General features: G+C 40.7%; 1 protein-coding gene across 9 annotated transcripts; it reads left to right on the top strand.

Moving 5' to 3' along the window:
• The first annotated feature begins 396 nt into the window (after positions 1-396).
• Positions 397-22,998, top strand: Znf18 (zinc finger protein 18). 9 transcript variants are annotated; one of them, XM_021238164.2, is made up of 9 exons: positions 702-891; positions 4,935-5,081; positions 6,169-6,280; positions 6,987-7,437; positions 8,642-8,831; positions 9,225-9,316; positions 16,584-16,668; positions 17,400-17,510; positions 21,724-22,998. In XM_021238164.2, the coding sequence occupies exons 4-9, from the start codon at positions 7,051-7,053 to the stop codon at positions 22,506-22,508; spliced, it is 1,650 nt and encodes a 549-aa protein (XP_021093823.1). In that variant the 5' UTR covers positions 702-891; positions 4,935-5,081; positions 6,169-6,280; positions 6,987-7,050; the 3' UTR covers positions 22,509-22,998. The 9 variants fall into 9 exon arrangements, with proteins under 9 accessions (XP_087048149.1, XP_004857608.1, XP_087048151.1 ...); XM_021238165.2 differs by lacking the exon at positions 6,169-6,280; XM_087192023.1 differs by lacking the exons at positions 702-891; positions 4,935-5,081; positions 6,169-6,280 and adding an exon at positions 397-511 and having other exon boundaries at positions 17,403-17,510.
• Positions 22,999-23,447: the final 449 nt, after the last annotated feature.

The following is a 23,447-nucleotide window of genomic DNA, read 5'->3' as shown; positions in this document are numbered from 1 at the left end:
CTAGGAGACGCAGAGACAGAGTATGCCCTAGGCAAATCAAACGCCCCAGGGAAGCCAAGCAGGCAAAGATGGCAAGGGTGTAAGAACTGGGGATAATAGCAAAGTTTGAGCTTTGGGTGTGGGACTGGGGAGAGGAGCCTGTGATGGACAAGAAAATTATTCTTGCAGCTCCGCAGTGCTTGGCCTAGCGCGTGGCACGCGATAAATGGTGAGCTTTGGGGGAATGAATCTTGCTCGAGGCAATGGTGGAAGGAAGGGTTGGCGGCTTCGGCCCCAGGCTGGAACAGCGGCTACTGCGGGGATGGTGGGCGGTGGCACGGGACGAGGTGGGGCTCCCTGGAGGCCAATCGGAGCCCAGCACTCAGCTGGGCCACGCCCCTGCCGCGCCCCCGACCACGTCCCCGCCCCGGTCTCGCCAGGCCCCAGCGCCGCGCGTCACTCGCAGGCCGCCAGAGGCGTGCGCAGCCGCCCAGCTCCCGGAAGTGCGCCGGAGCCGGCGCCGCGGCCCGAGGTGAGCGCGTGGGCTGGGTAGGCCCGGCTGCTGGCGTCCTGGGTCAGGCCCGGCGCCGACCGCGTCCGCTCGAGCCTCGGCCGGTTCCCTGGGAGCGGCGACGGGGTCTGCTGACGCGCGCGCCCGTGCGCCTGAAAGCGCGTTCGCGGGCGGCGCGGCGAGCGCAGCGGGAGGGGCGGCCCAGGCTTGCGTGGACTCGGCGCGTGAGGACGCCAGGCCGCCGACTCTGCGTGCCTGCGCCAGTGGGCGGTGCCGGGTGCGCCTGCCGGTCCCGCACGGGGACGGAGAACCGGAGGCCCAGCGGCCCCCCCCCCCAGGACAGAGAAAATCTCAGGAGGAGGGATCCTCAGGGGATGACGTGGGGTCTCTCTCCAGCCAGGGTGCTGTCGACGTTGGAGGGCGCCGGGTGGAGACAGTTTCTCTTTAACTCTGCCCTGGTCTTGGGCACTAATGCTGGTTACTGCCCCAGCCCTTTGTGACAGCCCCTGAAGCTCCCCCACACATTACCAGACGTTGGCAGGTTTCCTTCCCGAAGCACAGGTTTCAGTGCTTGCTTGGACTTGAATCTGGCCGTCAGTTGTGAGCCTGGGAGGTTCCTAATCTGTAAATTCTGAGAATTAGATAAACATGATCAGAGCCGAATAGTGAGCTGATTCATAGCAGATGCCCAATCAATATTACTTACGTGTGCAACCATGTCTGTAACTTATGAGTATATAGCAAGTATACTTACATAGTTGTACATTTAAACACTCATTCTAATATGTGGCAGCTTTAATAAATATAACAAGTATGCATTTGTAATAACGAAGTTTTTAGGTAACTAACGGGACCACATCCTCATGAAGTCATTGAGATATAAACCCATTAACCTTCTAAAGTAATTTAATTTTGAATAGGAAAGACATTTTTCTTACTACCATCATGGTGTATAATTACATCAGATTTAAATATGTAAGATCTATAATTTTCCTTAATGTCACTCCTCCCAGATGTTTCTTAAACTGCTATGTTAATTCAGGAACTCACTAAATTTGAGTATGTTTATAGAAGAGTATCTTACTATTTGAAGTCTTGCTGTTTCTTATTTCTGCCTTTTGTTAATGTGCTACTTGTTATTTAAAAGTCAAGAGCCAAGTTTATTTTAGATAGTGAAGGCATTTTGTACATACAGTTCAAAAGAAATCTTTTAAAAAAATAAATGTAAGTCTTGGGGCTGGGGATGCTGCGCGGCTGTAAAGTGCTTGCCTAGCATGTGAGAAGAAACCCTATTTCTTCCCCAGCACCACACAAACAAAAATCTATAAGTCTCCCTCAAAAAAATGCTTCAGTTGCTTACTACAGAGTTTAATCTTCCATGTTTTCATTACCATTCAGTTTGAAAATATATTTTAATTTTTATTGTGATATCTTTTTTTTTGGTACTGGGAATTGAACTCAGGACCTTCTGCTTGAGATGCAGGCACCGTGCCCCTGAGCTAAATCTCCGGCCCTGTGATATTTTTTTTGACCATGGGTTATTGAATAATTTCTATAACTTGACATTTTCTGGATACCATACTGGTATTGATTTCTAACTTAATTGCACTGTGGATAGAAAATATGTAAGATTCTAATCTTTTGAAAATTATGCATATACTCTGGAGGAATGTTTTTTAGGCAATTGTAATGAGCATATATTTTAGTATATGTGCTGCCGAAGCAAGCACTGTAATGAGCATATATTCTGCACTTGTAGGGCTAGTGGTTTGTAAATGTCAGCAAGTTGGTTTATAGTGTTCAGATTTTCTATATCCTTATTTTTTTTGTTTTGTCTACTTATTTTTATCAGTTACTTAGAAGAGTGTTAAAATTTCCAACTATGAAGATTTGTTCTTTAAAATTATACAAGATACATACATATATTAGGTTATGTGTTGCAGACCATTTGAGCCATTTGTTCTAATGAATGTCCTTTTTTCTCTTTATATTGACATTACTTTGTCAGTACTAATATAGCTACATTAATTATGATTAATTAATTGACTTATTTCTCACAATAAAATGACCCTCTTAATTTTTTTGTCTTCAAAGAGAGTATCTCCTTGGTCAAATACTAAAATTTCCATGTCAGCATTGCTATTTGCATAGAGTATATTTTTTCATTCCTTTAATTTTCAAACTGTGACTTTATATTTCAGATGTCTTTTGTAGACAGCATGTAGTTAGTTGAATCTGCGTTTTAAAATCTGGCAAGTTCGCTTTGTAACTAGAGTGTTTAGTCTGCATACACTTAATATAGTTATTGCTATGGTTGAGTTTTAGGATGCCTTATTGTCTTGTTTTCTGTCTGACCTTTCTGGTTATTGGTTCTCTCTAACTTCTTTCCTATCATATTTTGGGCTATTAGTGTTTTTTGGGGGGGAGGGTATTTATTGACTTTTACACTCTTCTTCATTGGATAATGTTTTTAGAACATCCTTATTAAAGTTTAACTTATCAAAGTCCACTTTAATGTTGCATCACTTTACAAACTTTACAATTCATATTTGTCATTTCTCACCTGTCAATGCTTAAACTGCCCATTTCACACCTGATACTACCCAGCCACTGGCTTCCCATTTTCTGTTTCTTACATGGCAATTCACAAATATAGTAATATAAGATACTCCATTTGCTGCCCTCTTTGCTATTTAATATCTTTTATGTGACATATGCATTTTCACATACAGGGTTTTCTCACTGAGCTATATTCCCAGCCCTTTATTGTTTGAGACAAGGTCTTGCTGAGTTGCCCAGACTGAACTTGCAGTTCTCCTGCCTCAGCCTCCCAGAGTGCTGTGATTACCGACTACATTATATTTTCATTATTTTTGCTTTTAATTTCATTTTAAGGAAGTTAGAATTAAAAATGTAGTCTTTAATTTTTATTCATCAGTTTTAGTGTTGTGAATTTTTACGTAGACTGAGCTTTTCATCAAATGGAAGAATGTCCTTTAGTGTTTCTCATAGAACATATCTACTAGTGACAAATTATCCTGATTTATCTGAAAACTGTGGTGTTGGGAATCACATCATGTATTCTAGGCAAGTTCTTTACCACTGAGTTTATACCACCGGTTCCTGAAAACTGTATATAATTCTAAATTTTAAAGATGTTTTTGCTGGATATAGAATTCTGAGTTGCAATTCTTTTTATAGAATTTGCATTTGTTTCTGCTTATAGTATTGATTTCTCTGTGGAGAGTCCGTATATCTCATTAACACTGTATTTTCTTAAACTCTTTGGGCCATCTTAGTGTTGTTTTCTCTTGATTGCTGTGTTTGACTTTGGATCACATTTTCCTGTTTCTTTATGTGCTTAGTGATTTGGGGTTGTATTCTGGATATTAGAATGACACCTTGTAGATGCTAAAGATTCAGTTATCTTTTTTTTTTATGTAGTCCAGGCTGTCCCTGAACTTGAGATCCTCCTGCCCCAACCTCCTGAGTGCTGGGATTACAGATGTGCACTGCCATGCTTGGCTCAATTATCTTCCCTTGAAGAAGACCAGACCAGGCCACAACAAGCCTTTATTAGGGGAATAGATCTGCCGGGCTGTCTCTGAACAAAGAAGAGAGACAAAAGCAATATGGCCGGGGCAGGGAGAGTCTTTTATAGAGACTGGGGTGGGGTTTGTAGGGGCAGAGGTGGGGTTGAGTGAGGTAGTGACTAGGGAATGGAGGAGCCCATGATGTCACTAGCTGGTAGGAGGTGAGAGAGTATTAGGTTACTCTCTAGGCGGGAACAGGGGCATGCTGGGAAGAAGGGTTTATTCTTTGGTGGGAGCAACCGTCTTGGCATGTTGTCACACGGGAGGGGGCAAGGCACCATAGGAAGAGGGCAGCTACTATACATAATAGCTGCTGAGGTGGTGGGAGACCTATCAATGTTGATGTTTTATTTTAAAGACATTCTTTTACTGACTGATGGCCTTAAACTTTTATGGGCCAAGTTTATACTTTGATGGAGCAGATCTTTGGAAAGTCCAAGTTGTTTCCCAAGTTTTTCTAAATTGATTAGATTTCTAACCTGTGAATCTTGCTGAGGCTTGGATTTAGGTTTTGTTAAGGCAGGTGAGAGTAGGACTTCTTACTCTGGTGTGTGGTCTTTACTCCTAGCACGTAGCCTTCCTTCTAACTAGGATGCCTTGGGTATTAAGGAGATCTTTTCAGTCTGAATTATAAAAGCTCCAAACGTCTCACTGATTGGCCTTTTTATTTTTTTTTCAATCTCTGCTCTGTTCTTAACCCTCTTTTTTTCTTTTTTTCCTCCTCCTCCAGTACTGGGGATTAGACTCGGGACCTTGCACTTTCGAGGCAGGTGGTGGAACCACTGAACTAAATCCCCTGCCTTCTCAACCCTCTTTGTTAAGTCTTGTTTGCTGTTTGTTAAATCTTGCAGTTTTATCTGCTGATATGAAGTCCAGGTTGTCCAAGGGGAACACCCTACAGAAAGAACTCTGTCCTCATCCCTACAACTTCCTTCCTGGCCTGTTCATCACATTCCAGCCACTTGGGCAGCTCCAGATTTTAATTTCTCTCTCCTCAGGTTAGTGAGACCATTAGGATCCACTTGAACTTCAGATTCCTGTGCTGTGCTTAGGAAATTGTCCTTAAACAGACAGGCAGGATGGGGGTGGGGGCTGCCTCATGAATTTGTCTTCTCTCAGGGACTGCATAGTGCTTGGGCATAGTTGCCTTACATGTTTTTTCCATTTGTGGAGTTGCTTTCAGCAGGTAGGTTGGTCTGTATTGCTGATTACCCTGCTACTGTCAGAAACAGAATTTTCCAAACACATATTTGAGCACTTAATGTATGTTATTCTTGTGAACTAGATGCTGCATGATTATGAAAATGGATATGAGTGAAAAAATAAATTTGATGAGGCCTACAAGAGAAACACATGCTATTGGAATGATTCTTTTTTGGGGGGGGTACCGGGGATTGAACTCAGGACCTTGCGCTTGCAAGGCAGCCACAGTGCCACTGAGCTAAATCCCTGGCTGGAATGATTCTTTTAACTCCTTCTTTTTTGTTGTTGTTTCTTGAAAAAATTTATCTGCTTCATCATCATCCTCTCTTTGGTTTTTAAATGCCTTTATGATGTAGCATGGATTATTTGGGTAAAATAGTAGATGTGAGGAAAATGCTTCTTACACCTCAACAAAAATGTATCTAACAAAAAAGCTAAAGTGTTTAGCCAAGTGTGATGATGCATGCCTGTATTTCTAGCACTCTGGGAGGCTGAGGCAGGAGGATTGTGAGTTTGAGCCCAGCCCAGACAACTTAGTGAGACTGTGTCTCCAAAAAAAGAAAACCCTTCAGATATAGCTCAGTGCAAAGGCCCTGTGTCGTGGCCACACACAAAAGAGTAAAAATGTGATACTATTAATTAGCTTTGTGTCACTGTGACAGAATACTTGAGATAACTTATCAGGAGGAAAGATTTGTTTTGGCTCATGGTTTCATAAGTTGCATTTCATGGTTGCTTATTGCTTGGTCTTGTTTTTTTGGGCCTAAGGCAGCACAGTGCAGGGGTGATCTGTTTAACTATGATGGAAGCATCTGATCCTTTCAATATCAGCTTATATTCCTAGTGTATTAATTTCTTTGCCTTGGTATATTTTTAAATTAGCAGATACAAAGAATTTTGCAGAAGAGCTATCCTATGGTACATTTCACTCTTATACATGGACTGGACATTTGAAGAGCTATAGGGAATAGGGAAAGGGGATGTTACCTCTGCGGTAAGTCCTACCTAGTCTCCTACGAGCCATGACAGCACAAGGCGAATTAATTAATAAAGACAGAAAAGATGGAAAAATGAGACTTAGAGAAGAAGCTGAGCTTTGGGCCTGATCAGTGCTGCTCTGAGCAGTAAAGGTGAAAGACCCTGAGCTTGCCACACCTTTATTAGGTACCTCTGGAGTAACAAATGTTATGGGTGACTCAGAGGGCAGCTGGAGGTGATAATCTTAGAACAATGAGGAACTATGCAGATGAAGATTTTGTTCCTCGAAGAATGTCTTCAGCTGATATAATCCTGCCCTGGACCCTTGAGGTTTAGCTGTGACCCCAGGCGAAAATGAAATTATGTCTCAACAAGCCATAGCTGGCCTGTGGGCAGGAAAACTAGGCCTAATCATAATTTTAATTGTGAAATGATTTTCCCCCCAAATTATGTAGAATTGCTGCCCACAAAGACCAAGGGAGAACATGATAGAATGGGAAGGGTGATGGTGGCTATTTAGATATCACATCAGTGGTTTGCTTTGCAGCTTCAAGTTTCCAATCTTTCAAAATAGAATAGTGTGTACTTTGAGCAGTTTCCAAAGATCCATAGTTGACTGCAGGTCTATTTAGGTAGAGTTTGTGCGTTCTTTCTAAAAATGTATCATCCTCTTCTAATAGCACCTAATACCTCTCTCTCTCTCTCTCTCTCTCTCTCATTAGGATCTTTGTGAAGACTTGCTTGTTTCCACCCAGAAGCACCTAAAAGGACCTCTGAAGGCAGACAATGCCCACTGACCTGGGGCCAGCCCTAGGCCTGCTGCCTTCACCAGCTAAGAATGACGACTGTGCCTTCTCTGGATCAGATGCTGCCCCTCCAGGGGAGCTTTCCAGCCCTGAGACCGCTCGCCAGCTTTTCAGGCAGTTTCGTTATCAGGCGATATCCGGGCCCCATGAGACTCTGAGACAACTTCGAAAGCTCTGTTTCCAATGGCTGCGGCCAGAGGTTCACACCAAGGAGCAGATCTTAGAGATTCTCATGTTGGAACAGTTTCTGACCATCCTTCCAGGGGAGATCCAGATGTGGGTGCGGAAACAGTGTCCAGGAAGTGGAGAAGAGGCAGTGACCCTCGTGGAGAGCTTAAAGGGGGATCCTCGGAGACTGTGGCAGTGGGTAAGCAAGGGGATTGTTATCTCTGAGTAAAGTTCAGGGCACCTCTGGGCACACTCAGGTGTGGTGTGTATTTTTCTGGTACTGCTCATGACACCAAATGTATGGGGTTTCCACACCAACAATCAGCTCTGATTCCCTGATACCAGCTAAGTAAGTGTCCAGGAGTTCAGTTCAATTCTGACACAAACTGTCTGGAGTTAGCACAAGACTGCACAGGTGCAGGCACAGCCCACAGCGCTGCTCCTCCACTTTAGATGCCAGCTGCAAGGTCTAGGGACCACCTGTCTGACAAACTGGCTTATCAATTGAGGCTCGTTTTCACTCAGTGCCCCCTTCAGAATTGATAATTAGGATGACTTGCAGAACTCAGAGAAGCGCTTTACTTAACTATTACCACTTTGTTATAAAAGATACACCTCTCTAACAGCCAAGTGGAAGAGATACAAAGGCTTTTTTATGGGGGGTTCACTATTTTGGCACAGTTGATTAAATCATGTCATTGGTGATAGAAAATCTCTGGCCCCTCTTTCTGCAGAAGTTGGGGGTGAGGGCTGCAAATTCCAGCCTTTCAGTCACATTGTTGAGTCCTCTTTCAACATGGGTGCAAAGCTCCATCTTGAAGCTATCTAGAGGCTCATCAAGAGCTAGCTACCTCTTTATCATAAATTCAGGTGTGAATGGAAAGTCTTCATTACTAGTAACAAAAGACTTTCTTTTTTAAAACCTCTATCACTCAGGAAATTAAAAAGGTTCCAAGAACTCTGTGCCAAGGAACCAAGGACAAAGACCAAAGTTACATTTCTTATACCATATCTGTATTTCCCTCTACCTCACTTAATTCTAAAACTCTTTAATTCCCAACACTTTTTGACTGTTGGGGACTGAAGATAAAGTTTTTCCTCCCATTCCATCTTTAGAATGTTTGAGTTGTTCAAAACTTGCCTGAGTTTTAATTGGTGAAGGCTGTCTGGTACAAACATAATATTAGTGCATTTTTGAAGGTCTTCCAGGCCCGCTTTAGACCTCAGCTTTTGGTATCTTTCGGGATAGTGGTTCCTGCTAGGCTAAACCCAGGAGCTGGCTTGCTTTTCTGTCCCTCATGTCTATAAAGACTATCTTATGTTCTGGTACAGAAGATGAGCTCTTTATCTTCCAGGAATCCTGACTCTGCTTCCTTCAGTAATTAGTACTATCTGCTTTTTAGATCAGTATCCAAGTTCTAGGACAGGAGATCTTATCAGAGAAGAAGGAATTCCCAAGCAGCCCAGTGGGTGAAGTAGAGCCCCATGTGGAAGTGGCACCTCTGGAGGTGGGACTTCAGAATTCTCCCTCAGGATCTGGGGAGCTGCTGAGCCACATCGTTAAAGAGGAATCTGACACAGAACCAGAGTTAGGTGAGGGGGAGTTACTCCCTGGTGTGGCTTGCTCTCATGGGGAAATTTGGGGATTGTGGTTAGTAGGCATAAGTTAAATGACATGGTGTTCTTGGAAAGTTTGGAAGCAGGGTAGACCTACATGAACTACTCTGACTTAAAGATTCAGTCTTTATTTTAAACTGCTTTGTGATTGAGCCAGACCATTTGGATTCTGAGGAGTGAAGTGGGAGAAAATGTGGATGTAACTCTTTGGAAGTTTGGAGGGGGCTGGGATTTATTAGGAGGTAAGCACAAGCCTGAAAATTTGCATGGGAGAACAAATTGTTCTCATTTGTAAAGTTTCTAATCTGTATCATCTGGGGAGTGGTTAAGGAAGATGTCTAGATTCTAAAATTTCTTTTCTCACTTCAGCTCTGGCTACTTCCAAGGTTCCTGCCCAACATGAGGATAGGGGCATCAGAGAGCAGGATTTCGGAGCTGCCCTTCTCTCAGCAGCACCTCAGGTGAGCTCGGTTCCTCTGCTTCTCTTTACCTGAACCTGCCTTGAGAGTATATCCGGTCAGGGGGACTAACAGGGCTGCAGTCTCAGAAGAGGACAAAAGGGAGATCTCACCTAGGTAACTGTTACAGTACACGTACACATGGGATGAATCCTGAGTTTCAGTGCTTCTTTCAAATCAGAATGTTTCCTAAATATCATCTTGAATAATGGAGTCTGGCCTCTGGAAAAAGGTACAAGTTGTTATGAAAAGGCAAATCTGGTTTTTACTCTAATATAGTCATCTTTGTTAAAAAATATCAAAAACTTTTATTTCCTTGAATATGATACTCACATAGGATGTGACAACTGAGATGGACTGAGTGGGTAGCATATATATAGCATGGATATATTGGACAAAGGGATGATTTCATATCCTGTGAGAGATTTTATTGTGCTACTCAGAACTGTGCAGTTTAAAACGAAGGGATTGTTTAATTCTGAAAAATTTTATTTAACATGTTCAGACTACAGTTGAGTACAGGTAACCAAAACCACAGAAAAGGAAACTGTGAGGTAGAGGAGACTACTGTGTAGTGCCAAAGAATCCTTTAATCTACAGGTATTTTTTTCCCCACTGCTGAGGCAATACCCTTCTGAATATTCTGCCGAATGCCTCTTAATGTGCCCGGTTTTCTACTGTAGCAGATGGAAATACGAATGTTTCTAGCACTATGTGGGCTCAGGGCATGTTCACTGATTCTTTTGGCTGGTTCTACATTGGACTTGAGGGGGCCCCTCCGAAGGGGGGGAAGATCTCCAAAGCTCTCTTTGTGTAGCTCCTTCTTTTCTGGTTTTCTGCCCTGCTTACTCCCACCACTGTGGGCTGCCAAGATTCTGACCTTCTGCTCAATTCCAGGGGGCACCTGGCTTGGAAGGAGTTTCCCCTCTCCTGTACTGTCTGGATCTTCTCTCTAGGCAGTCCATTTGGACAACTGTAGGATGCAGCTTCCTCACTTTTAGGGATCTCTGTTCTGCACTGCACAATGTGCAATGTCTGGAAGCCATTGTTTTGTATGTTTTGTCCCCCTTTTTAGTTGTTTCTGGCAGAAAGATAACTCCCATTCCTGTTATTCTATTGTGACAGACCAAAGTCTCTGGAACAAGTTTATATTGATTATGCAGTTAAAACTCAGGAAAATTACATTTGATTAAACTTCTTTTTTTTTCTCTCAGTACCTGGAATTGAACTCAGGACGTTGTACTTGCTAGGCTTGATTAAACATTCTTTAGGAACATACATATACATCTTAATTGAAACATTATTTAAAAACTTGAGGGACCTCTTCTTGAGACTTTCCTTGGGATAGATAATAGAGTGAAGGTGAAAATAGAGAGGGTAGTGGGTAGTGCTTAAAGTTGTGTTTAGACCAGGCTCTGAGCATCAGCTTTCTGGGTTCAGAGATTAAGAAGGTAGAATGCCAGTGTCACAGTTTACCTTGGGGAAAAGAAGGACGAAGAAGTGAAATGCGAAAGATACATCTTTTTACTGAGTCACGGGTATCTTTCTTTCTTCCTTCAAGGTACCCAAAAGCCAACCTGCTAAAGAGGAAGATGTTTGGTAAATAAAATTGGGGGTCTGAGGGTGTAGCTCGTGACAGTGTGTGTTCTTAAGCATGCGTGAGACCTAGGTCCAATCTCTAGTACCAAAAAATAAAATTTAAAAAAAAAGTAGAAAAAGATTCGTGTATTCTATGAACTATTTCAGCTAGCCCTGGAAGATTAGTGTTGCTTCTGTAGTATATAGACAGGCATATGTCATTTATTAATATATTTTGATAACCAGTAGAGTACACAGACATTAGCAACTTCCTGGTTGAGATAACCTAAATGATCAAAATGCTCAGCAGCAACCATTTGTTATTGACAACAATGTATACATATACATGAGTCTGAATTTAGCTGGTGAGTGATTACTAACCACTCAAATAAAAGTCATTCCTGCTCATTCCCAATGCCCCTCTATTAAACTAACAGTAATTATTTGCCTCAGAAAGACCTTGCTATTTAATAGAAAGTAAATTTGAAAGTAAAGGGAATTTTAAAATAGAAGTAATCACTCTAATCTTTTCTGTGATTTAGGAACTTGGTGAATACTGCAAGAATAATGAAGTGGTATCATTATAACAACATAGTATTAGTTCATTACAGAAACCATGACTGATCTCTCATCTGAACTGGAAGGATGGATATATTTACTACATTTTTGTGCTTTTTTTTTTTTTTTTAAAGAAAAAATGTCCTTTATTTACATACATGTAGGGAAATAATGATAGTGTTATGGGAAATATGAAATGTTGTATCTCCCAACCTGTTAACTGTATGATACATTAAGTTCTTTCTCTCTAGAAATCGAAGAGTGAGTCCTAGGCATGACGGAGGTTAAAAATAGGAAGATATTTATTGATAGGAAAGCTCCTGAGGGACAGGAGGGGTCCAGAGTGGGTAGCCAAAGACCCCCCTTTACAGAGAAATTTTATAGGGTGAAACCCACATGGGTACAACGTGGGCCACCACCATGAACATCCAGTAAGGTCACAAGTATAGTCGCTTAGGTAATGGTGGTCCAGTTGGGAAGCAAGTCACGAAGCAAGCATACAAGGATTTTCAGTAAGGGTGGGTCAGGGATATTTCCTGGAGAGCCTGGGTTAAGACCTTGACCCCCCACCCAGGTGATTGATGCCCATTTAGAATATCAATCACTGCTATTTATCTCCTGAGGAAGCACGAGGCTGTATAGTTTCTCTCCTTTTAATTCTGGCCTTCAGTGAATATGCCTTGGGCCACAATTGTCCTCTGTGCTGAAGGCCCAGCCCTGTATAACCGGCTGTAATATCTATAACTAACTCAGGTGTCTACAATACCAAGAGCCCCCAATAACCTTCCAGCAAATCCTCTTGGTCTGTCACTTTCTGTGCATACAGCCAGGAAGTCTAATTGATGTGCTGTGGTTTTTTTCACCTTTGTCCTGGCCTTCTTGAGGACTTAGCCCTATCTGACTGCCTATGATATTTCTACCTAGTTCATCTATCTATAATATTCCCCCCTCTGAAGTGTGTTTTGAAACATAGAAGAAAGGAACATAGTATAAATAACTCCTTGTGCAAGCCAGTTGTGGTAATATCTCGTAAATCCACAAGATGGTGTTCTTTCCACACAAAATATTGTGATTTCCACCTCAAGCCCTACCCTTTTGTCCTTCCAGAATAGAAAGTCAGGCTTTTTCCTTCTCTGTAAATATGAGAAGGCAGTCAGATGGCCGCTGTCAGTGTCTTTCATCCCAAATAGGGGATTATATTTGAGTTTCTCCAGCCACTTGGCAGCTCTTTGAGTAAGTATGTGGCCTTAGATTGGAGATACACTGTTCAGACTCCTGTAGCAACTTCTGGCTTTTGGGTGGGCTGATATGACTCATGGGTATTGGTGTTGGTGCTCATACCCTCTTTTGTCTCGTACTGTTATTGGTAGTGACTGTGCTGTGCCCATGGAGTCGGCATGTCAGACATCCAGTCAGATTGCACTGTGCCTAGCATTCACAACCTTTTCTCTGCTACTCACAAAGTGAGAGAAGTGTGTTCTGATCGTGGAGACTGAGGGTGCCTTTATTCAGCAATATTTGCTCATCCTGGTTATTTTCAGGGCCATTAATATAGCCTCATTCACAGAGCGCTAACAAAATAAGCTGCTAGCAATTCATATTTTAAATATTTTAAATGTTAAATTGAAATTCATATTAAAATGTGGTTCTAGTTAATAGTTGATACATAGTTGAGTATCTCTTCTGTTTTTGACTTAGCATCTGCTAATCCAAGACTTATTTTTTGAAAAAATAAAATTTTTTAACAAAATGAAAGTAACAATAGTTAATACACTGTGTATCATAATCTTAAAAGTAGTTACTCAGAGTGCAAGACAGACAAAAAACGAGACAAGCAGATAATGGCACCAAACTTTTCAGTGAACTAAGAAATGAGTAGTAAAATCAAATTAGGATTTATATTAAAATATTTTTGAAACAACAGAATAGGTAATTTGGGAAATTATTTGAACTTCTCCCTACTTCTTATTTGTCTATCTTCTATTTTGGTTTTTATTTGTATACAAATACATGGTTTCTAATATAAGAGAAACCATGAGCTATTTAAGCGTGTGGGTCTGATATATTTCACTTATCATTGTTCTCAAGTTACATCCATTTGCCTACAAATGCCTTGAGCTTATCTTTATAGCACAGTAATACTCCACTGTGTATAAATACACATTTTCCTTACCCTGCATCTGTTGATGGACATATATGCTGTTTACAGAATCTGGCTATTATAAATTGTGCCACTATAAATATGGGTATGCATGTTTCCCTGTAATGTAATGATTTTAACTCTTTTGGAAGAGGAAGGGAGATAGCTGGGTCAAATGGAATTTATCTTTTCAGTTTTTTTGAGAAATCTGATTTCCATAGTGGTTGCACTAGTTTACATTCCCATCAACAATGTAGAAGAGTTCCTTTGTCCCACATCCTTGCCTGAATTTGTTACTATATGATTGTTTGATGATAGGCATTCCTTTTCTAGCAAGATGGTATCTCAGTGTACTTTTTTTTTTTTTTTTTTGGTGCCAGGGATTGAACTCGGGTCCTTGAGCTTGCGCAGCAGGCGGCGAAACCACTGAGCTAAATCCCTGGCCCTATCTCAGTGTACTTTTATTTTTTATTTTATTTTATTTATTTATTTTTTATTTATTTATTTTTTAGTTTGTTTGTTTTTTGGTACCGGGGATTAAACTCGGGACCTTGCGCTTGCAGGGCAGGCACTGGAACCCCTGAGCTAAATCCCCCGCCCTCAGTGTACTTTTAATTTGTGTTTCTCTGATGGCTAGAGATGATGACAGCTTTTTCACGTCTTTATTGGCCATTTGTATTTCTTCTGAGATGTATCTGTTCATTTTGGTTGCCCGCTTTTTGATTGGGTCTTTTATTTTGAGAAGTCTTTTTTGAGTTATTTATGTATTCTAGATGTTAGTCCTCTGTCTGAGGAGTAGCTGGCAAAAATTTTTTTCCCATCCTCTAGATTGTCTTTTCATTCTGTTGGTTGTTTCCTTTGCTGTGTAGAAGCTTTTTTTTTTTTCTAGTGCTCACAAGTTTATATTTTTAGGTTTGATTTTATAAGCTTTTTCTTTTTAGGTACTGGGGATTGAACTCAGGTCCTTGTGCTTGCGCAGCAGGCGGCAAAACCACTGAGCTAAATCTCCAGCCCCTGTAGAAGCTTTTTAATTTGATAGAATCCTATTTGTTGATTCGAGGTATTATTTCTTCTGCCATTTGGATTCTGTTCAGAAAAGTCCTTGCCTACACTTGTGTCAAGCTTTTTTTGTGCCCCTCTCTCCTTGATCCATTTCCACCTCTCTCTGGTGTGCTAGGGGTAGGCTTGATTTAGGACTAAGAGTGCCATTTCTGAGTAGGATATTGCAAGATGATTTCATAATTAGTCTCTTCATTTCTGTTCTCTGTAGCCTGGCTATTTATGACTTGATGTATGATACCAACTTGGGGAGGGGTCTCTGCAAGTACAGAGAACCCCTTAGTTCTCTCTGCAAGCGTTAGGATGAGTCTAGGAGGCTGCATATGATAGTGATACTAATGGTCATTCACTGAAGATTTATTTGCTAAGGGTTTTATTTTACTCATGTGATATATATCTAGTGCCTGCTCTGTCACAGGCAAAGACTTGGGGGCTGGGAAGGTATAGTACTGAGTATGACAGAGTCCTTTTCTATATAGTACTGAGTATGACAGAGTCCTTTTCTGAGTTTAATGACAGTAGAAGCAACAGTTAATCAAATACTTATGTGTATGTCAGTATACATATGTAATATACACAAATACTTAGCAAACTGATAAATGCTATGAATAAAAATATACTGTGCTTTGAAAACAGGTGACACTGCCTTGTTTCAAACCTCCCAACAGTATTTTTTAGGTCAGTACTATTATTAGGGGAGGACCAGTACTCACTCTAGAAGATTCAGATGTGTTATGTACATGTACTGACTCTTCACAAGAAATATATGCATTATGTACTTCAAACATGTACCAATAAAAATAAATATTAAAAAAAGATACTTGCTCAAGGTAACAGTTTGAAAGTGGCAAAGCTGGGACTTGAAACCCAGTATGTTTGACTCCAAAGAATGAGCTGCTAGTCACTGAATATCTTGGTAGGGAGATTGAAATTTGGATTCATGAGGATGGGTCTGAGCTGGGCAGTATTTCTAGTTTTGAATCTCTAGTCTGACATTCCATAGGAAAAGGGGTCTCCTTTGTGGATAATGGAGGGACACCTTGCTCTGGGAAACGTATCACATTCCCCCTAATTAAGAATAGAACTGATTTAATGTTAGGCCCTACATGCAGAACTGTTGATTCCAGGTGTGGGCCAGGGATTTAGCTCAGTGGTTCCGCCGCCTGCCTGGAAACTGCAAGGTCCCGAGTTCAATCCCCGGTACCAAAAAAAAAATGCCAATATTGATTCCAGGTGTGTATGGATGCAACATCTGCCTTTTCTTTTGAATCCATCATTTTTTGTTTTTGGTACTGTGGATTGAACTTAGGACCTTGCACTTGCAAGGCAAATGAGGCACCACTGAGCTAAATCCCTGGCCTGAATCCATCAATTTTTGTTTCAGAGTAAGGCTTTCAATGCAGTTGACATCATTGTTAATTTCTCCAACCTTTTTTGCTGATTTGTACTTCCCTTTCCAAAAGATTCCTCTTTTCCCTCTTGAATTTGCAGATTTAAAAAATTTTATTTATTTATTTATTTTTGCCTTAGTAGAACCGGTTTACAGTACATAATAATTACATTCACTATAGGGAATTGGTCCAGATTGTAATTAAATAGTGGGGAATGAGGCTTATTTTAACCCATACTCCAAGCACTTAAAGAGTTAAAAAAGTAACAGTGTAGAGAAGAGGTATGCTTTTTGTATGTTCTGCTCTTAAATAGATGCAGCTTAAAGATGAATGTAAACTCTAAATGTTTTCTAATCAGGCCAAGAAATACTGATGTAAAGAACTATCATTTTCTCCTTGGTCTCTTTGTTTCTTGACCTACTCTCTCATTATTAGATCTTCTATCAGAACCCTGCAGCACATTCCATTCTTCTCAGCTTTCTTGTGAGCAGGGAAAGCAGGCTTGAACACCTTCCCTGGAGTGACAGTATTTTGTTTTTTGTAGGAGCAGTGGAGACACCTGGATTCCACTCAAAAGGAGCAATACTGGGATCTCATGCTGGAGACCTATGGGAAAATGGTCTCAGGGGGTAAGGCATGGGTCACCTTGATAGAAGGAGGTGGAAAGAGTAGAAAACTATTAAACATTGCTTATGCATTTGTAGAGTTATATGCTTATCTTCAAGTTCTATGGGTGAAAGAAATCACAGAGACAGAGTTGGGAACCAGGGCGAGTTAGAGGAGTTATAGTAAGAATCCCTTGATAGTATTTTGTGTGCTATGAACTTTGTGACAGTATTTCTCTTTTAAAGATCATGAAAGTGAATGTCAGATCTAGTACTTGCACATTGTTACATAGTTTGTAGGTGCTCAGTCAAGATGGAACTTGTGACTACCTCTGAGTCCATGATCTTTCCTACCAAATCACTGCCTACTGCCTCAAGATACCCACTGGTGGACTCCCTGTTATGATCCTTGCACCAGCCTGCCAGGGATCTACAGCTTTCTGGCCACCTGTCCAGACTCTTGTTTTTGTGGTCTTCACCATAATCCTAATCATTTTGGGAGTACTCTGGACTGTTACTCGGAAGACTAAGTGTGTTCCACAGCTTTCATATTTCCCTTATACTTGGTGTGTTCTTTTGTTTTTATTTTTATTTTTTGGTACTGAGGATCGAACTCAGGTCCTTGTGCTTGCGGGGCAGGCGGCAGCACCACTGAGCTAAATCCCTGGCCCTGGTGTGTTCCTTTGAAAGACACAGCTAGAGCTCCCAGCCTTTCCTATTTATCCAGGCCCACATACCTATCTGTCCCTTTGTAGCAGGCATTTCCAACTCTAAACCCAACCTGACTAATTCAGCAGAATGCGGGGAAGATCCGGCAGGGCTACACCTTCATGTCGGTGAGAAGATCCCAAGACTCAGTTGTGTAGGTGAGTGATTTTTCACTGATCTGGAGCCATAGCTGAACTCCTGTTAAATTGGAGATGGGGAGGAGGTATTAGGATGTGGTTTTTGCTCTTTTTTTTTTTTTGTTCTCAGTACTGGGGATCGAACTCAGGACCTTGTGCTTGCAAGGCAGTCGCGGTGCCACTGAGCTAAATCCCCGGCCTAGGATGTGGTTTTTATTACATTGGCTATAATGAGCCATGATCAGGTTGGTCTGGTTTGATTTAGGTTTCCTTATCTCTGGCTGTATCAAATATATGTTGATACATGTATTTAAACATGAAGGCAAGAGAGAATTTTTTTTCTCAGAATTAAGATTCATACAAATTGATGCCAATACAGGTAAATGTAGTATTCCATCACAAATGAGATTATGGAACAACCATTATTACCATTTCTAGCAAGAAGGTTCAGAGAAGCTAGACTTTTCTTATTCTGGTTATTGTGAGCATCCACTCTCAGCAAATTGAAATAAACAGAAAAACATGTTTTATTTAATCTCTGTCCAGCTAACATTCATGAAATAGTGGCATCAGCAAATACTTTATATAAATTATATGTAAGACTAGGGAAGAAAAGATCTGAACTTAGTTATAAAATTGCAGTCACTCTTTGCTTTCTGTAATCTTTCTAAAACATGGCAATTATGTAAAACTTAACTCACACACACACACTGTCATTTATTTCATTTACCTATGAAATAAATCTCAGAGCCTTAGAGGAAGAAAAGCACTAACAAGGGGAATTTTGTGACAAATCATTCTTTCTTCCCAGTGGATTCTAGTTAATTATTTTCCTTTGCTGATTTCCCACACTAAGACATCATGATTTTAATTCTCTTCTCTTTGTGCTGGTTATTTAACCCCGGGCCTTGTGTATGCTAACCATGCACTCCTCCTCTGAGTGCTACTCCAGCCATGATTTTAAGTAGTATTTTTACTATTATGGTATTTCACAGGGATTCCTTTAGAGCAATATTTTTCAAACTATACTTTATGGCCAATCAGTAGGATTTTTTTTTTGGATAGATTTTATTTTTTAGTGCAGTTTTGGGTTCATAATAAATTTGAATAGGAGATACAGAGATTTCCTATATACCCTGTGGCAGCAAGATGGTATTTGTGATACACAGCTCAGTGTGTCCCCACCCATTCTAGTTTTGTTTTTTTTTGTTTGTTTGTTTTGTTTTTTCCTTTTCCCTTTATCCTACCTGCTGATGTGGCCTCATCAGAGCCTACCTTGAGCCATGGAGAGTCCACAAGGCCAGCCTGCCTTCATAGCAGAAGAGATACATGTTAGCTCCCTTGAGAAGGGATATGTGGAAAGAATCTTGGGAAGAGTAATTTGGTAGCAGTCTGTGGGACAGATAGGCAGGGAGCATTTGGAGGAGAGAACCTTGTGCGGAGCTGATGCAGGAGTCCAGGTGTTCAGGTGAGAAACCCTGGACTGGTGTGGAAGTCACAGGAACAAGACAGGAAAGGACTGGCCTGAAAAAGTTACAACATTTAGCTAGTCTGATAGATCTGTAGTCACACCGGGGCAAAAATCACAGGAGAGAGTAGCTATGGCATTTTGTTTGAACATGTAGAAAGAAGAACAGCTCAGAGTTAAAGAAGGCCATCAGGGGTCAAACTCAGAAAGCTATTTATTCACACTTGTTAACAAATTCTGGAGGGATTAAAAAATCATTTGGCAGCAAGGTCCTGAGTTCAATCCCCAGTACCAAAAAAAAATCATTTGGCAAAAAAAACCTCTTAAATGCCTATTTGGAAGAACACAAAAGACAAGAATAGTAAAAAAAGTTTTAGAATATTTCATACATGTTAGGTCTTTAAATGTTGAGAATCTGTTGTATATATAAGGTAGAATCATTAAAATAGCATACTGATACAAAATTGTTATATACATCAATGAAACAGAAAACAGAGACTAGGAAGAGATACTGGGCAATGTAAGACTTAACATGTGAGGAAGGAAGAAGCAACACAAATCCATGGTGATGAGCTGAGTGTGGTGGCACCCATCTGTAATACTAGTATTCTGGGAGTCTGAGGCAGGATAATTACAAGTTCAAGTCTTGCCTGAGGAATTAAGTGACTTAGTGAGATCCCGTCTCAAAGTAAAAAATAAATGAAAGCTGGGGATGTAGTTTGGTGTGATGGTCTTAGATTCAGTTCCCAGTACCCCTCCCCCCAGAACATATAGTGTACACACACACACACACACACACACACGTAAAATCCCCAACTTCTGTGCATAAAAGTAATCCCAAACAAAATAAGGGTAACTAAATTGGTGGAAACATTTTTCATGAACATGACAGATATATGATATTCTACATCATTTTTCTTAATATGGAAAAAGTTAAAACAAGTTGATAAGAAAATATGACATTCCCAGTGAAAAATGGACAGCAGTCTTGGATTATGAAAAAGTAGCTTATAAAGTGAAAGAGAAAAAATCCTTTCATAAATAACGAATTAAAATTTAAAATAAAACTCATTTTTCACCAATCTAGGTGGCATATAAAAAATTTGGTACTTAAGTATTTATTCAGCTGTCACTCTGTCCTGTTTCATATACCAGAGTATATGGCAGAGAGAGTCTGGAAGTTGAGTTGCTAGGAGGTGTCAAAACCTTAATATTCATGCACGTTGACAAAGTAATTCTGCTTTGATGAGTTCTTTTAAGGTGTAGATCAGAAATGTAGGCAAAAAATCATGAAGAAAAATGATGATGACAAAGTTATTTATAGTAACAAAACCACAATAAACAGCAGATTTCCATAGTAGAAGAATTCTCAGATACATTCTGACACCTTCATGATGGGTCATTACTCAGCTCTTTAAGAAGCTATTTATGGACTGGGGATTTAGCTCAGTGGTTCTGCCACCTGCTTCACAAGCACAAGGTCCCAAGTTCAATCCCCATACCGAAAAAAAGAAAGAAAGGAGCTATTTATAAGACTTCTTTAAAGACAAGGTACAGTGCCTTTGCCATTTAAGTGGAACATGTTTTAACATTTTGAGAATTAACAAATTCAGTTCTAATTCTTTGGCAGATGCCTACATCTTTGGTAGATAATTGGAAAGACATGAATCTATGAAAGAGAAAAGTAAATAGCCTGTTTAGATCTGTAGGAGTAATTTGTAAAAGTTCAAAATAAATCCTGCACCAAAATAAAAATCTTTACATAACTTGGTAACATTAAAAAAGCTAAATTATGGGCTGGGGATGTAGCTCAGCAGTGCAGCACCTACTTGGCAAAGCGCGAGGCCCTGAGTTCAATTCCCAGTACCGGAAAAAATAAAAAATTTTACAAAAGGAAAATTATAAGAATAATTATAACTCGTTATTGAGTTAATAAAGCACATGTAGCTGGGTACAGTGGACCCACGTCTGTAGTCCTAGGTACTTGGGAAGCTAAGGCAGGAGTTACTTGAGTGTAGGAGTTTGAGGCCAGCCTGGGCAACATAAGATACTGTCTCATTCATAAATCAGTAAATAATTGATCACATCTGAATACTGGATTCAAGTAAAGACCCAGGGATTTACTTTTACAGTACAACTCCACTGCATTGCACCCATAGTAAAATGACATATTAACAAATTTCATGAAATTTTGTATTGTGAATGGGAGAATCTATGTTAAATTGACCAGAACCACTATTTACAATTTAAATGTTACATAGTTGAATTTAGAGCTGTATACACAATATCAAAAACAGCATATCCACTCATACATATGGATTAAATAAAAAGGAAGTGTATGTTCATAGTTACCTTTGGTTAGAACAGTTGAGGTTTTATGTGTATATTTTTTCTGCAAATGTTTTTAGTGATCATATTTACCTTTTATATAATTAGATAAAAATTAACCATTTTAAAAAATACTCTTTACATATAATATACTTAATTTACCTGGCCCTTAAGAAATGCACGTTGCTTATTTATGAAAGGGTCAGAAAAACCCCTTTTGCCTCATGTGCTGTTTAGAAATTCTCACCTCTTACTATGTAGCCCCGAACCCAGCAAAGGTGAAGTGAGTCTGGATTGTTCAGGATGTTCTTCCTCATTTGCCGATACCCTCATGGTAAAAATAAAGAATATTTTCTGATGACCCTTTCTTTGACATATGAGTTAGAAAATAGGACATGATACTCATTGAACTATTTTAAACCTTCTTTCTCTTTTTAGGAGATAGACAAGAGAATGACAAAGAGAACCTAAACTTGGAAAATCACAGGGACCAGGAACCACTGGATGCTTCCTGTCAGGTCTCAGGTGAGGCACCTCCTCAGGCATCCTTGAGGGGCTTCTTCACGGAGGATGATCCAGGACGTTTTGGAGAAGGAGAGAATCTCCCTGAGTCTCTGGAAAACCTTCATGGTGAGGGGGCAGCAGAACAACTGTCTCCTCATGAAAGAAATTCTGGGAAACAGCTAGGACAGTACATGCCTAATCCCCCTCCTGAAGAACTGTCTGCCGTGTGGCTTGAGGAGAAGAGAGAGGCCTCTCAGAAGGGACAGCCAAGAGCCCCTATGGCCCAGAAATTCCCCACCTGCAGGGATTGTGGGAAAACCTTCTATAGGATTTCACAGCTTGTCTTTCACCAAAGAACTCACACTGGAGAGACATATTTTCAGTGCCCCATCTGCAAAAAAGCCTTTTTGCGGAGTTCAGACTTTGTGAAACATCAGAGAACTCATACGGGAGAGAAGCCTTGTAAATGTGATTATTGTGGCAAAGGCTTTAGTGACTTCTCAGGATTGCGCCACCATGAGAAAATCCACACAGGAGAGAAACCCTACAAATGTCCCATCTGTGAGAAAAGCTTTATTCAGAGGTCAAACTTTAATAGACATCAGAGGGTTCATACGGGAGAGAAACCTTATAAATGTTCCCACTGTGGCAAAAGTTTCAGCTGGAGCTCGAGCCTTGACAAACATCAGAGATCTCACTTGGGAAAGAAACCCTTTTAATAGCCTGCTCTCAGCTCTTTTCTGTCTCCCTGTCCATTTAAAAATGCTCAGCTCTACTTGGACGATTCATCCGTAAGAGGAAATTCTGTTCTTTCCATTTTTCATGGCTTGAAGGGGAGAGTACTTGGACATGTTTTTAAACTTGGAAGATATATCAGCCTCTGGATTGGATTTGATGATAGCTTAGTTTCTTGCTTCTGTATCAGAAGAAAGAATAGTCTTTATGTTTCAGCCTCTCCTTTTGAACTCACTGGGGGAAAAGTCACTGAGATCAGTTTTGGGAGTGCCCTCTGGGGAGTTTAACTGGAATGCCTGCAGTCAGTGCTCGAGGGAGTAGCCTCAGACCAGCCCTCTAGAATTGGGTCCTAGGTAGGTCTCCTGTTACAGAAGGGGAGGCAGAGAGGCCCTGTGAGCCCATGTATGTACCTTGTCATACAGGTGAAACATTAACTTCAGGTGTCCCTTTTTTGAAATAAAGTTAGGCAAGTCATTTCCTGTCTTATTTGTGTTTGAAATATTTACTGCATGTTTTTTTTGTTTTTGGTACCAGGGATTGAATTCGGGTCCTTGTGCTTGTGAGGCAGGCGGTGAAACCACTGAGCTAAATCCCTGGCCCAATATGGTTTACCTTGGGGTTTGTTTTTTTTTTGGTACTGGGGATCGAACTCAGGTCCTTGAGCTTGTGCAGCAGATGCTGCATGTTAACTGTAGTTCCAAAGCCAGTTTTTTTCATAGAAGACTGTAAATGGTTGTTGAGTTCCAAGATTAGCCCATGTAAACCTAACAAGTCTGTAATGTAGCAGAAGAATAATAGAAAAGTGCTAACCTGTGCTCAGGTTGTGGGAACGTGGCTGTTGCTGAACACACTCTCTCGGGTAGGTTTTGTCTTTGGTAACCCTTTCCTGAGCTTACCTGCCACTTAATGTGCCTCAAGCTTCC

The sequence above is a fragment of the Heterocephalus glaber genome, unplaced genomic scaffold (assembly GCF_053883595.1).
Source record: "Heterocephalus glaber isolate CG9 unplaced genomic scaffold, H.glaber_assembly_v1.0 deba00001564, whole genome shotgun sequence".
In the NCBI taxonomy this organism is placed as follows: Eukaryota; Metazoa; Chordata; class Mammalia; order Rodentia; family Bathyergidae; genus Heterocephalus; species Heterocephalus glaber.
This window is presented reverse-complemented; position numbering and strand designations above follow the sequence as displayed.